Genomic DNA, 14,781 nt, shown 5'->3' with positions numbered 1-14,781 from the left:
TTTATTTACTACTTCAGCTGTTCCTGACAAGATAGGGGTAATGGGTATTTTGAATTAACCATGTTAAATCTAGGAATGCTGTAAAATTGCATAAAGTTTCATGCAGCTAATGTCTTTTTAATCTTCAAAGCTGATAGATAGCCCTATTCTGAAGAATTTATCTTTTCAAATCTTTAACTGCACCTGATATGTCTGTCTGAGCTTGTTCAGGTCACTGCATGTGAAGTGAGCACACCTTTTTAGGAAACACCCAGTAATCTAAATTTGCTTGAAAACCTTTTAAAACTATCCAGCAATTTCAAGTCACTCCTCTTTCCTCCCTCCATGTCCCCCCTCTTCCCAGCACTGTTTCAACACATGCATGAAAAACAGAAAAAAAAAATCATAAAAGCTCACCCCTACATTTCATCTGAATAAAATCCAGCTGGTGAATCGACTGCAGTAAAGGTTCGCTATCCAGAGTCAGGTCAAACTCAGCAGACACTTTTGGCTCCAAGGCTCCTTTGACCCACTGTTCCTGAGATACCTGAACTCGCTTGATTAAAGCATCCGAAATCTGAAAGAGAGTATCAGGCTTATAATGAAATGGCAGATACACACATAAAAAGTGACAGAATGCCTGTGAGATAGGTATAGCACAAGGAAACCGGGAAAATGACAGTACGACAGCTGAGATGGGATCTGGTCGTTTTGGGGTGAGTTCCATTTATGTTGCATCCTTTTGCCTCGTGTTTTCGAAACAAGTCTCATCCTAGGGTAGGAAAGTAAAAATCGCATTTATAAATCCTGTTAAGATTATGTTACTTATCATGACTCTGAATGCCACATACACTTCTGCACTCTGTTCTCTGATGTGCACAGTCTAGTTTTGCTCTCCTGTTTAAAAAGCAGTTGCATAAAGACAGGCTTAAATGTTAGAGGGTCTCTCCATTCAGCAGAGATGATTCAGTGGATGAAAGCTGAAAGGAATAAAAAAATCAAATGGGAAGGAAGGTGTATATTTCTCAGAGTGAGGGTAATAAGTTGTCAGATAGATTTCCAAAGAATATGATGGGTTTTCTATCATTACATCAGAACTGAATCTCATTTTTAAAGCTTTGCTCTAGCTCAGCCCACAGACAACTAGGCCAAAAGTCAGACTAAGATGATCGCAACAGACTCGTCTGGAAGTGAAATCCCAGCTCTGCGGAAATCAATGAACTCAACTGTCCTTGAGTTCAGTGAAGCTGCCATTTGGATATCTGGAGTCCCTCCCAGTGAGCTTCCTGTAAATCACAGGGAGCAGAATTTTCTTCTGGATAGGTCAGAGAGATTTTTTCTTTATTGCAGGAGTTCAGATACCTTTCCTCATTACTGTTACTGGAAGACACTCCTGTCTGAGCCCCTGCATCAACAGCTCCTAATCAGTCTGTGCAGTAAGCGGAGAAGCATCCTACAGCCTTCCTGCAGCCTTGGAGTCACTTACTGGGATGCTGGATCCCTTGGCTGTGTTTCAGTGTCCTGGCTGCAGAAGTAGTTGCTCTAAGTAATGCAGTGTCTCAGTGTTCGCTGGTTGCCTTGAAAGCACCATTAGATAAACCAGGAAAAGGTAAAAACAAAAGTATTTTTTTATAAAAGGTGACTGTAAAGAATGAAGCCACAAAGGTTACAGGAAAAGTAAGCTGAAATGAAAACAAAGCATATATCTAGCTAGCATGTAGATAAGACCTAAAGGTTTCATTTGTCCTGCAGCATCCAACCGACAGCCTGCTAAAATCTGTGTGGTCTTGAGATTAATATACACCACACATTCCCCACTCTTGCTTGAGACCAGACGTGACAGTAACAATCAATCTGGAGTGCTAATAGGTTTAAGTTGGCTAATTCTCATCCTGTTTTTTAGGGACGCTGTGACAGCCCCCTGACACTCATGCATTCATGCGTGCAGCGTGCCCTGTTCAGCTGACAGCCATGTGCAGATCATTTTGTTTGATGTGCCTTTCTTCTTAGGCAATTAATAAGGCAACAAAACTAATAGGGCAAAATAAAATAATTAATAAAAATAATAGAATTAATTAGGCAAAATAATTAATTGGGTAATAAAACTGTTATGTTTTATCTCATCAATAGACACTTTCACTGCTTACACCTAAGAAACAACATCCTGCAAATTACGGCAATTGCTGGCTAGGCCATATTTTGCAAAGAGAGGGTACCTGGATCCTCCAGCTGCAAGACAGGTCTTGTAGCCCTGTGAGGTGCAACAACCCCAGTGAAGCGGAGCTACACGCAAGCCCTTCTTAAGGCTGGATTTCCTCACTAGGGAGATGTTGAAAGGACTCTTTCACATGGGAAACAGTAATGCAAAGGGGAGAAGCAAAAAGGGGAGAAGTACTACTCTGCTGCTTTCCAAATTGATCAGAGAGCTCTGTGATGCCCTGTGTTGGGTTTCTCAGATGAGAATAAAATAATATTCTGCAGAAAGTTATCATTAACTGCATAGCATTTCTCTTTCAGCCCCAAAGGAAGGGCTGGCAAGAGGAAAGATGTCAGCAGTCAGGGTAGTGGTGTGACCACTAATTCCACATCTCGGTCAGAGCGCGGCTGTTCAAAGCCATCCCTTCGCTGGGACATTCATGCAGTCACCAGGCTGTCTGAGCTTTTAGACAGTACTAACAGGAATTGAGGTGAATGTGCCTCAGAGGTGGAAGAGGGTAATTAGCAAAGCCACCCATTTTTAGATTTAACTTTAACGTCTTTTCTTTTTTTCCCCCAGAACATCGGAAAGAAAAATACCTGTAAAAACCCAGAGGGATCATTTTCTTTGATAACTTCTAGGCAGTACTCCATAAGCCCCGTTGACTGGCGTAGCTTCAGTGTACAGTGGTTTATCTGGTCCCAAACAACCTGGAAAACAAGCATCAGTACAGTTCTGATGACTGCCTCAGCTTGCAGTGAATTGTATAAAAGATTATTTCAGAAGAGACAACAAATGGAAGAGTGTGTTAAAGCTATGCTTAATTTAGCTGCCATATGGCCATTGCCATATCTCCATCAGCTACACTCACTTGCTCTGTATTGTAAATACCGATAATTAGCTTGGCAAAATGTTGTGCACAGGGAATCTCAATTTTCAGAGCAGATTAATTGCTCAAAGATCACGCTTGCTCGGGGCAGAAAGAGCACGGAACATGTTTCTGCGTTTGCAGTATTCACATTTACAATCACACTTTCATTAAAATCTGAGCTTTTAAAAAATCCTTCACTTAAAAGGCAAATATTATAGAGGATAACTGCAGGAGTGGTTTCTTGCAGATTATACTCTACCATTCTCTTCACAATTGACCATTGGTCCTGCTCTACTTAAGAACGCATTGCTGGGATTAAGAAATAAAAAAGCTGTATCTCATTTTTCCAGATTTTGGACTTGATTCTGCTGCCACATGGCTGTAGACTAGGCCTAATAGCACTGTGTTCAATAGCACAACTCCTGAGGTACAACAGCCTAACAGGAATAAACTGCAGGATTAGCTGCGCTGTTAGCAGCATGTCCTAAGTGTTGGTTCTTGTTAAGCATGGGGTTTTTGAAAGGCTGATCTCAGGTAGATTTTATTCATTGTTTGTTACATTAGATTTTTCACTTCAATTTTTCCTTCTGTCTTAGATACCATTAATGCTACTGGCAATATAATACCTCAAAATCACATATGCAGTTCGACGTTTCAAGAAATGTGTCTATTTAAACATTTCTTGACTGCCACTTTGTTCAACCATTTATAGCTTTCTTCTCCCACCCCCCTTTACTGTATTTCAATCTTTTGAGTAAGCACATGGATTTCTGGGGGTGGCTTGCCTGAATTTCAAAGGTTTGAAGAGACTCCAAAATCCCAACATTTTACTTGTGCAGAAGGGCTTTCTTGCATTTGGAAGGTCCCACTATCCAAACCACACAGGTTTCACTGACAAGCACCTCTCAAAAGACAGCCCAAAATCATCAGATAAATAAAGCCTGATTCAACAAACTGCTGAAGCATATGCCTCATTTTAAGTGTATAAGCACAGTTCCACCAAACTGCTGAACTGGAACCTGCTGAAGGATTTGGTCATTAGATTTGGTTGTTAGGAGTTTTCATGATGTAAAGGGCTGGGGACTTAACAAAATGTGCAGTAACGGCAGGTATCAACAGCCATGCTCAGCTGATGAGAGTTGTGCTCACCTTCAGTTTGTGCTCACGTTCTTTGGTCACCTTTGTGAGCAGCTTTGCCTTTTGTCGCGTTAACGCATCAACCAAGGCATCACACTGAGCAACAAGACAGGCTTCATAATCCAACCCGTTCTCCTAGAAGAAGGCGAGAGTCATACTCATCAAAGAAAGTATATTTTACACTTTAAGCTATCGTTCATTCTTACCTGGTTTTCCACTCAGAAAATATTTCCTTTCAAGACTTCGGCATTTCTGTTGCCTTTCTGATTTCATTATAGCTGTACCAGTAATAGCTGCATGCTATAAAATGAAACAGTAAGATGCTATGCCACAAAATGGCCTTATTTAAAACCCTGATTTACCGGCACTTTCTGGACAACAGACGTAGTACAACATAATGTAAAATCTAAACATGCACATACATAGTGCATACATATACATAAGAGGGTTCCGCCCCATTCTGTTTTAATTATCCCACTGTAGCAACTTTTAAATCACTGGCTCTACGCCATGGCAATTAGAAGAGAATTACGGACCAGAATCTGGTCTATAGGCTTATTACAAGGAAATTAATCAGGTACGAATCCCTGAGATTTTGTGTATCACTTAGCCTTACATAAACCCCTGTCCTATCAATGGGGAACAAACTCTGCTACCACAGAATCCCACTGCAGCTGTAGAAATCTGAGCAGATGGTACTACAAGGTCCTGAGCTGCCCCTCCTCCGGGGGATGGCTTTCTCTGGCCGTGGAACTGATGCTGTAGCACCCATTCAAAGGGAGGCTCTCCCTCACTTCCCCTGCTGGTCAGACTAGAAGAAGGAGAAAGCTTTCAAGCTCCTCTTTCCAGGAGATGTTCAGTTGTCCTATCAGCTTTCCTCCCAATCCCCCAAGTTACAAAAAAAAAAAAAAAAAAGAAGCATTAAATGTGAGAAGTTTTTAAACGTGTGCTGAAGGAGAAGCAAACGTGTGCTGAAGGAGAAGCATCTCCATGGAAAGCCATCACACACCCCTAATTCATTACTATCTCTTAGCTCTTTTGTTTATGCTTTTCTCTTCTTTTCTGTTCATTGCTTTGTCTTCATTTTTTTGAGAGCAAAATTTTCAGCACTGTATTCCCTTCCTTCACTGCGATCCGTGCATCCCGTTCCCCAGCTGAGGGACGCAGGGTCACTCTTCCCTGAGAGGCCCCTGCCGCAGTCCTAGACCTGCCAGCAAGATGGGTGGGGGGAGAGACACCAGACAGCTCAATTACTGTTCACAGGTTTGTCTTAGACTCTTCCTATTTGCATCTCTCCCTCCTTGGCTTATATCACACCCGACTACCTCTTAAGCCCATTTCCATCCAGCTACTCTTGAAGTGCTGGTTTGTGTACAGAGCCTGAATCAGTCGATGGCTGTAGTGCATCGTTTCTCTCCTCATTTTCTGTTCACACATCAAATGGGGTGTTTGGCGCTATGTCTCTTTCAAGTGAGAAAGGATGAAATTGTTACAGCAGATAGGAAAATGTGAAAATCAGATAATGACACCAACAAGGAGGAGCAAGGAAGCAACAGGGGCAATGAGGAACAGGCAGTTTCTGAAAAGAAGAGACCAGGAGATTTAAAAGTGACCTCAGAAGGCAGAAGGGAAGGAAAAAAGAGGGGGAAACAAGAGAACTGCAAAGCAGGGAAAAGAAAAGTAGATTATGAACTTGCAAACTGCCCCCAGAAAGATAAAAGCATAGCTCCTGGTAGCTCTGGCAAACTCAGAGAGGAAATAAAGAGTGCAGATGGCTGTCTGGTCTGCCGTGCATTGAGACAGGATAATAAAATGTATATATTGCTCACTCCTTTGTGTAAACATACATTTTAAAGACATTTTTGCTGAGGGGTAAATATCTGTATGTGTGTGTGTGGCAACTATCATAAGACTTCTATTAGAAATAACCTGCTCTGAGATACATGGTTCTGGGTATAAATCTATGCACAAAGGCTACATCTATTCCCTCCCAAATAACAATCCAAGAACCGGTTTTCTGGTCCAGATGCCAAAAGGCACAGATCAGCTCATGACACATCTAAGCCCTTTCCCCTAAAATAGCGTGGCTGTACCAAACCTGCCTACCAGGAGTATTCCCTGGTATGTGCTATCATCAAATGCTGCTCCGGCATCACCTGGGAAGAGTGCAATTTGTCACGGGACAAAACCATGCCAGGGAGCTCATTAATGGTTAAACTCTGTGGGTGACCATCCTTTAGCACTCAGAGTTATGCCCTAGCCTTGTTTTACTTATGAATACATATGCAGCTGATTAGTCCTGCTGTTTTGGTTTGCTGAAATTTGATGTCCTCACTCAGACTCATGCTGGAGACTGGCTCAACGCGTGAGGTTCACATCCAGCTTTGTGCCTAGACATGCCTAAATGTTAGAGGGTGATTGCTGAATACCATTTCCTCTTCTGAGTTCTCCTCTAGCATTTTAAGCAATGAGCAGCATCAAAGAAATGGCTTGGTCTTTTGATCTAATTGTAGCAGCTCCCTTATGCAGAGCAATTTGGCAGTGATTTTATTGAAACACATTAAAGGATTTTACAGCATAGTCATAAATAGTCGTAATAGGCCACCTTTAGGTTTCAGGAGGGAAAAATACATTTTTAATGGAGCTAGGTGACTCAAGAAAAGATTGTTGATAGACTACTGTTTTGGATGAGTTATCCCATCCTAAAATACCTGTTCATACCTATAGGAAGAACTGCTCTCTAGAGGTGCCTGTCTTTCTCCTTGGACACTGAAAGAAGCCCTAATGACTAGGTTAGATGAGCCACTTAACTTTTAGATAGGTAAAGTCAGCTGAGGAGAAACCTCAGACTGTGACTAAAACGTGGCATGTGACAGGTGCCAGTCGGTGGCTTCACACTGGTTTCTTTCAGTTAGATGTGCTTTTTGTTACCAATTTCCCAGTTTTGGTTTCATCCCTTCCCCATGTGGCCGCAGAAGATTGCGAAGGTGGGTAGCTACACTGCCCTGTGGCAACTTGAGAGCTTGGGGAGCATTTGTGGTACGAATTCATCATCTGGAGTGTTAAGTGGAATATTTTAATGATTAAATTCAATGTTTGAACTTCTGCTTTGGCTTTCTGTTAGTAACAGGCACAGGACTTGCTTGTTGATGAAAGATGAGCAAGCAGCAGAGCAGGCATGTCACAGAGCAGACGATGCATATCCCACAGAAAACCCACCGCCACAGAGCACTGCTGGAGATAACACGTGTCCCCTCCTGGGCGCTGTGAAGCTCAAACTACGGCAGCACATTTCCAGCCACACTCTGCAGAGTGAGAAGGACCTTGAGGATCATCTGACCTCCAGCACTGACGAGTCTAAATTGGGTTGAAAACGGGACTTGTTTTGTTTTGGGTTTGTGCACTCAATTACCGCACTCACCATGAGCCTTCTTCTGACTATTAAAGCTGGGAAATTATAGGCATGAAAATATCTTCTGCTTCAATAAATGACCACATTGATTTAGCAGCATTTGTTTCTTCTTCTTTTTTTTGACTTCCTACAAATACTCTGATAAACAGGTTGGCTGGATTTTGTCCAGATTCGAGTACATTTTTAGGAAATGTAAGATGAAAAACAAGTAGTAAATTTTGAATGTGTTAAAATGAGAACTTATCCTAAATGCCCAACTGAAGCAATTGCAGTCAGGAAGGAGCCCGGAAGCATGACTGATGGATTCAATCAAATACTGATCAACACAGCTCAGATGTCCAGTATTGAGTATCAGCTTCTTGCAATAAACAGCAAACAATTTAGAAGCTAAGAGGGGCTTGCAGGCATTATTTGATGAATAATTTTGCCTAGCAAATCCATTCAAGAAAGGTTAGATGATTCCAGGAAAGACGAGAACAGCACAGGAGACAAAGTCGTCAAATAAATTATTCACTCAGTTCTATTGATTACTGTATTATCAAAACAGCTAATATTCTACAGTTACCTGAATCTGCTGCAATAAATTTTTCAGCTGAACCAGAAATTCTTTAGCTTCCTTTGCTTTATCTGAAACACCATTTAAAGCCTGAGACAGCTGTGCCTGCAAGAAAAAAAAAAGGGGGGGGGGGGAGAAGAATTAGAGATAAAATGCAAATGTGTTTCTTACTAATCCTTGGGTTTGATGATTAATAATGTTCTAAAAGGCTTACTTGCTGTCACATGTATTCTTACATGCACAGAGTGTTTGTGCTAGAAAAGAAGAGTTAAGATTTTAATTGTAATAAGATTTAATAAAGGTGAAATATGCATGTGGGGGCAGTCAAGTATTGTGTCTGCACATTCCACTTTATTGCAGTGACTTGGTAAGTCAAAATACCTTTTTATAAGACAGCTACCCACATATATAAGGAAATAATGGTCTTACACTTACACAGTAGCATCTGTCGTGCTGAAAATCCCCAAGTGCTTTCCAAAATGGCACTCTTTTTTTCATTAAAGCCTGAATTTTTTATAAATGTGGTCGATTCTACCAAACCTGAGATACACCACAACAAATCTGCATTTTCAGACTTCATAGTAATGTCCCTTTGGGGCTCCAGTTTCCCATGCTCCAACCCAACGGAAGGGTATACTTCTGGAAAAGTTGGGAAAAAAAAACCTTCCTCTAACTTTTGACTGGTGAGAGATAAGGACTATATCTATTCTAAGTCCAAACTGAAGACCCAACATCCTCTTTGCTCAGCTGGTATCTGAGCTTCTTGATGGACTTCCAAGAAGGGAAGGAAACAGCAGTTCTGCCTCTGGGCAGACCCAGAACCGCCACGGTCTGAGCAGAGCAGCCCCGGCGCAGCTTCCCTGGAAGCACAGCTGGGATTACAGAAACCGTATGGCTCCACTTGTCAGCCCATGGCAAGCCCTGATCCAGAATTACTTCTCTGTGCAGACATAACACAGAGTGACCAGATAGGCCCCATCATGAGTGTCCTGCAGGTTAGACACTCTCTTTGTGGGTCTATCCCTCAGGTGGACTTGGCAACTACCAGAGTTAATTATCCTCGCCAAACTGACATCAGGAAATGGAAAATGAAGTATCTTTGCTAACATCTGGCTTTCAGAAGTTTAATTCCTTTTCTTGATTCCTTAGGACTAGGGTGTGCCTTGAGACAGAGCCTTGTATGTAGGAAGGCACAAAGGTTATGAGCCTCTAAGAGGAGAGCTAATTGAAATTCAGTAAGTCACCACTCATTCTCTGCTCCCCTCTTGCTCCTGGAGGGAAGACAACTCCTCCATCCCTGAAAAGGGCACAACTCACTTCTCCAGGCTGCCAAAGTTTTGAGATTACCTCCTGCCTGAATGTCTCCTACTCATCCTCCCTTTGCGCTCACTCATTCGCACAGGACAGTAAAGAGCAGACGCTGGCAGCTCCTTCTGGGCACTTCACAGCCCAGCTCCGAGGCAGGCAGCCTTACGCAGGCAGAGGCACCTGCCTAACCCCACACGGCTCTGCGGGAAGTGGGTACAAACCCTGACTGGGAGCTGGGACCGAATTATAGAGGAGGAAGCCATCCTAGTTTTTTTTCCTCATATTCACACAAACTTTTTCCTTTTAGCCCAGTTGTAGGTATTACATTAGTGCTAAATTTGAAAATAAAACATGCTCTACCACAACTCATTTGTAGCAAATGTAATGGGAAGACACATTACTGTGTACGTTTCTCAATATTTGAATATTTAATATTCTCTTACACAAATTCCTACCGCTTCACAAAAAGTTAAAGCGATGATGTTTGATATGAACGGTACTTGAGGTCACGGAACCAAACTCTAAATCCTTGAAAGGATCTCTACTTTCTGCCAGACCAGAAGATCAGGATTTCAGATCAGCTCTCCACGGGCTGATTGTGGTTGCCAGAGTTTAAAGCCCACCCCTTTTGATTGCACTTTGCGCTCCATCCACAAGGCACGTTTGAGCCTTTGGTTTGTCAAGCTAACGCAAGACAAGGTGGAAGCGGCATATGACCAAGCGGCTGGGGAGGAAGCGAGAAAGAAATAGGTGGCAAAAGCATGGCATGCTCTGCCATTGACTGGCCCGACCACATTGTCCCAAGGAGGCAAGGGCTCCTTTCTTTCAAATCAAAACCAATGGCTGGTCCCGACAAAAGTAAAACTTCCACTTTTCCAACATCCGCCCTAGCTCTCAAATCATCTCAAAGCGCATTTCACCAGATAAGAAGAGCCAAAAGCTGTTTGTGGGCATCAGAGCAGCCACAGAAAGCTGAATCACTGCAGACAAACTGTAACCAGCATATGTACAATGGCAATTAGCACAGTCACTCCTGGCTCCCGGCACGCTCCCATTGCAAAGAGCTGCAATAGAAACTCAACAACGTCATTGTTCAAAGGGCTCGCAAGCGAATTGCCGTGTTCATTAAAACCTGTGGTTGCATTAACGCAACTGCAGCGTGAAGCCGAGAAGACCAGATGTCCATTTGTGAAACCCACTTAGAGATAATAGCCTTGTTTTTCCAAGCATTTGTAAAAGATACCTTACAAAGCAGTGGAATTTAGTCACGCACTTCCCATTAAAATCAAATGGAGCTACATGACTAAGCCCTCAGTAAAGCAACCAAGCCATAAAAAATGCCCTGTACACTCAGAGCAATCTTTCGTGCTGCAGAAATATTTACTGGAAGCCAAACTGAAATGTTACAAGCTCCGTTGACTGCGACGATTAATAACTCCTGACAAACGGTCCTGGCGTTATCTTTACTTGAATACCTGGTCTTGCAACCAAAAATGTGGATGCTGGAGATGGATACCAAGTTTCTACTTCTACAGGAACAGAGAGATAATGAGGGTGAGTAATTAAACCCAGATGGGCATGGAAGACGGATGCTTCCTTTGATTTTAGAAAATGAACCAGATAATGCCAACATCCTTTTTCAACCGAACAGTCCATGCTCATTTAATTTGTCTTCCCTCCATCTCTCTTTAGCAGCAGATTAACTATTGATTGGATAAGCTTACCCTGGCGCTGAATTCTGAAACAGCCCTCATGTTTTTGCGAACACAACTCTTTAGGCTGGCAAATAAAAGCAGGCATTCAGGCTCTTATACTTGCCTTCAACCGCCTGCCTGCTTGCCCATCACAGACCTATCCAGCTGTGGCTTTTTTTTTCAGCGTTTTGGGGTGTGTGTGTGTATATATATGTGTGTGCGTGTGTGTGTGTATATATATAACCATTCAGAATGGGCAGAGCTGAAACATGTCCACCATCATTCCTCTTATTAGTAGGTCAAAAAGCCTACCAACTTAAATCTGACAACAGTGTCACTGTTCTTGTTATGAAGACCTAAAAGGATTTCATTTTGGCAGTAGACTTACACAGTTTTACTTCATAAACTTAAACTGTTGGTCTAGATGCACAGTTCATGCAAGTGAATATAATAAAGTCCAGTTAAGTCAGTGGATTTACACTGATTTATGCCATTGGGCCCCTGTTTTTATTGTACACAATTTTTAATTTCTCTGAAGAAGTTACATACCGCAGCGTAAAGGGGAAACCTGCACCATTAACAAGGGCCGAACAGCCTTGTACAGCTTTCGTGCCAGCAGTACAGCTGAGGGCAAATGCATGTTTCATCGCACGGTCTGAAGCACTGTACGGACAAGGTTATACACTCTATTTGCCACTAAATAGTCACCATCCTTGGAAGTATTTAAAAGATGTGTAGGTGCGGCACTTAGGGACATGGTTTAGTGGGCATGGTGGTGTTGGGTTGACGGTTGGACTCGATGATCTTAGAGGTCTTTTCCAACCTTAATGATTCTATGATTCTATGATTCTAAATCACTATATAAGGCCCAGACAAAGGAGTAGTCAGGCAGCTTGAATAAAAGGCTGATACAGAAGCGGGATGGGAATGGATTCTGAAGCTGAAGGCAGGCAGGGCCTCTGGAAAAGCAGTTCTAGAAGTCAGTAGAAAAACTGGTTCAAGTTTGCTGGTGTGGGATGAAACTGTGAGAGGTGGGGAAACGGTTCTGGCAGCCCTTCTTAGGTGAAGAATACCACTGGCCTTGGAGATAAGCAGGTGCTTATCAGCTGATGGTGAGCAACGGTCAGTCTGTCAAATTTACTGGGCTAAGAACACTTACAGCCAAGCCCTTCCACCTGCCTCTACCAGCTACATCTGGAGCATCTAGAGAGAACACATAAAACTTGAAATACGTTTGGCATACCACTCAATGTAAGTAATTTATGGTTTGGCCAAAGTAACTACAGGTAATAAACTTGTAGAAATTGCTGTATCTGAGAACTATTTCTAAGCAGAAGTATCTCATTCCAAAACAATTTATCTGAATGAATGTGAGCTGATGATTTAGATTGTCTGGCTATATGGTTCCATTATATTTATTTTCTGCCAAGCGCATTGTTCGGGGAAAAATAATATTCACAAGAGCACAACTTTAGAGCCCACAAATTAGTTAATTTTGAGTATTTTTTTCTTTCGCTAGAGTTGTCACATTGATTGAGTCTGTAAATCAACAGAAAATCACATTCTGTGATACCTTACTCCCAGAAAAAAATGCAGTAAAAATACAAACCACCAGGGTATTGTTCCTTCTTTTGACAATATTTGACAGTAGGAAAGAAAGCAAATGACTGACTGTGCACTTTGATTACACCAGAGTTTATCACATTGTTCAAAATGCATCAAACAGTTTTAACTCGAGGTAGACCATAATACAGCACAAGCTGGTCTCTCACACTCCCCAAAACATCAGCCACACTTGCACAGTGAATTCAGTCCCTGCTCATTAAAATAATTCTGCTCAGAAGTGGATCCTGCCATTAGCACAAGTAGCAATAGCTGCGAATTTGTCATCTGCTCCTTCTGGGCCAAGAGAACGTCTCCTCTGCACAAACACCCGCCACGTTAGGGAGGAGATGGCTGGGCCCTTGGCAGAGAGTATTCAAACTGAAACACATGTTGAAGAAGTCTGTCTTTCTCAGATGGACAAACTACGCAGATCACCCCAAGCGGCACCTGTTCTGAATCTTAAAATCGAAAGTCATTTTTTTTCCTCGCCGAATGTCTTAGCCTAGCTTGTGCTCAACCACTCCATGGCTAAGGGATGATGAGACCCGTCTTGATTTTGTCCTCTCCTGCAGTGTCTGAAAGGATCTCCCTGTGCTTCCTTTACTGCTAACTGCAGCAGAGAGTGAGAAGAAGGGAGTCCTGCAGCCAGCAGTGCTAGCCAAGTGCTCTTTGCACAGCTGTGGGAGAAGTCCTTTCCCCCCAGTACAGCAGGGAGCTCCGAAGGACTGCTCTCAGCACTCAGGTATTAAAGGCCCCTCTGTACGTTCATATGTTTTAACTAATCATTTTTCCAGAGTCCACCGTTCTTAGCAAGAATGAGCTAACTTCATACGCTTCTTCAACTTCTAAGGTCGTCTTGCTCTTTATTCAAATGGTTGCAAAGTCTTATTTTTAACAAGGAGAGCGTGGCCAAGTGACCCAGCAGCTCTACTAGAACTCGGCAAACTGTGCTGCAAAGCGGCCGGCTCTGAAGTCTTCCCATGGGGCCTCCAGGAAGGCCTAAGGAGCATCGCTTGCAGGGAAGCGTGAATCAGACCGTGACATTACGTGAATCAGAAAAAGCTTTACTTGTCCCCAGACCCCATCCATCCTACTCTTCCTTACTCATTTTTGTGTCATGAAGGGCCCTCCAGCCATTCCTTCTGGCCTCTTTGGGAACTGCGAGGGAGGGGAGGCCTCTTTGAGGCCCAGAAGACAACACGATGTCCCGTGATCCTGCCTATCACACTTTCCTGTCTAAAATATTTGGGTGGCTCCGGGCCGCTCTCCCTCATCGACACAATGGCAGGGAGGTAGACGTGGCAGGGAATGGTTGTGGTAGCTCCCACTGAGGCCCAGGTGAAAGGGAGGCGGTGAAAAGAAGGAATGACCATGCTGTCTACTCCTGCTCCTTACAGGCGGCTGGTGCCACCTGTGAGAGGACAGGATGGCCAAGGACCCTGTGAAAGGCAAACAAGTTAGTGAGACAGACTTGCTAATCCCAGGTGTCTCCAGGGCCCTGGTTTAGCCTGAGATTTGCTGGCTGAGATAAGACGAGGCCAATACGGGAGGGAGCCTGTGGGTTTTCTAACCCTGAGCAGAGGCTGCGGAGTCGCAGGGCAGCCAGGAAGGACCGGAGACCTAAGAGCACCGTGCCAAGGGGAAAAAAGTCTGGGAGGATGGCGGACGTGAAGCGTCCTCCTGTCCCACAAACTCCAACCCGATGTCAGGGCATTGGGACGAACAAATCCCAGCGCCGAGCATCGCCCCAGCTCCTCCTGGCCGGCCGACGGGACTCACCTTGTGCTGCTTCCACATGGCGCCCAGGGCCTTCACGTCGTGCTTGCCGTGCTTGCCCTCCTCCAGGCACTGGTAGCAGACGGGGCTCTTGCACTGCACGCAGTACATGCTGTGGTTCTCCAGCTCGTGGTCGGTGCAGGTGGAGATCTTACGGGGGCTGAGGCGGCGGCTGACGCGACCCTGGGCCGGTGGGACCAGGCGGGGCTTGGCCAGCGGGCCCCGCGGCGGGGGGGGCGGCGGGGG

The 14,781-nt window shown here is 43.8% G+C and overlaps 1 protein-coding gene across 1 annotated transcript in view; it reads right to left on the bottom strand.

Moving 5' to 3' along the window:
* The window catches only part of TRIM67 (tripartite motif containing 67), a gene marked incomplete at its 5' end in the record, with an annotated part of 33,250 nt that extends 18,484 nt beyond the window's left edge, over positions 1-14,766 (bottom strand). Inside the window, 5 exons of the mRNA XM_009329243.1 lie at positions 403-556; positions 2,776-2,886; positions 4,197-4,319; positions 8,162-8,257; positions 14,539-14,766. Coding sequence (XP_009327518.1) covers positions 403-556; positions 2,776-2,886; positions 4,197-4,319; positions 8,162-8,257; positions 14,539-14,766 — 712 coding nt within the window. The remainder of the gene's footprint in view (positions 1-402; positions 557-2,775; positions 2,887-4,196; positions 4,320-8,161; positions 8,258-14,538) is intronic.
* Positions 14,767-14,781: the final 15 nt, after the last annotated feature.

The sequence above is a fragment of the Pygoscelis adeliae genome, unplaced genomic scaffold, assembly GCF_000699105.1.
Source record: "Pygoscelis adeliae isolate BGI_AS28 unplaced genomic scaffold, ASM69910v1 Scaffold77, whole genome shotgun sequence".
Classification (NCBI taxonomy): Eukaryota; Metazoa; Chordata; class Aves; order Sphenisciformes; family Spheniscidae; genus Pygoscelis; species Pygoscelis adeliae.
Note: the sequence above shows the minus strand (reverse complement) of the source record. Positions and strands in the feature narration are given on the sequence as shown.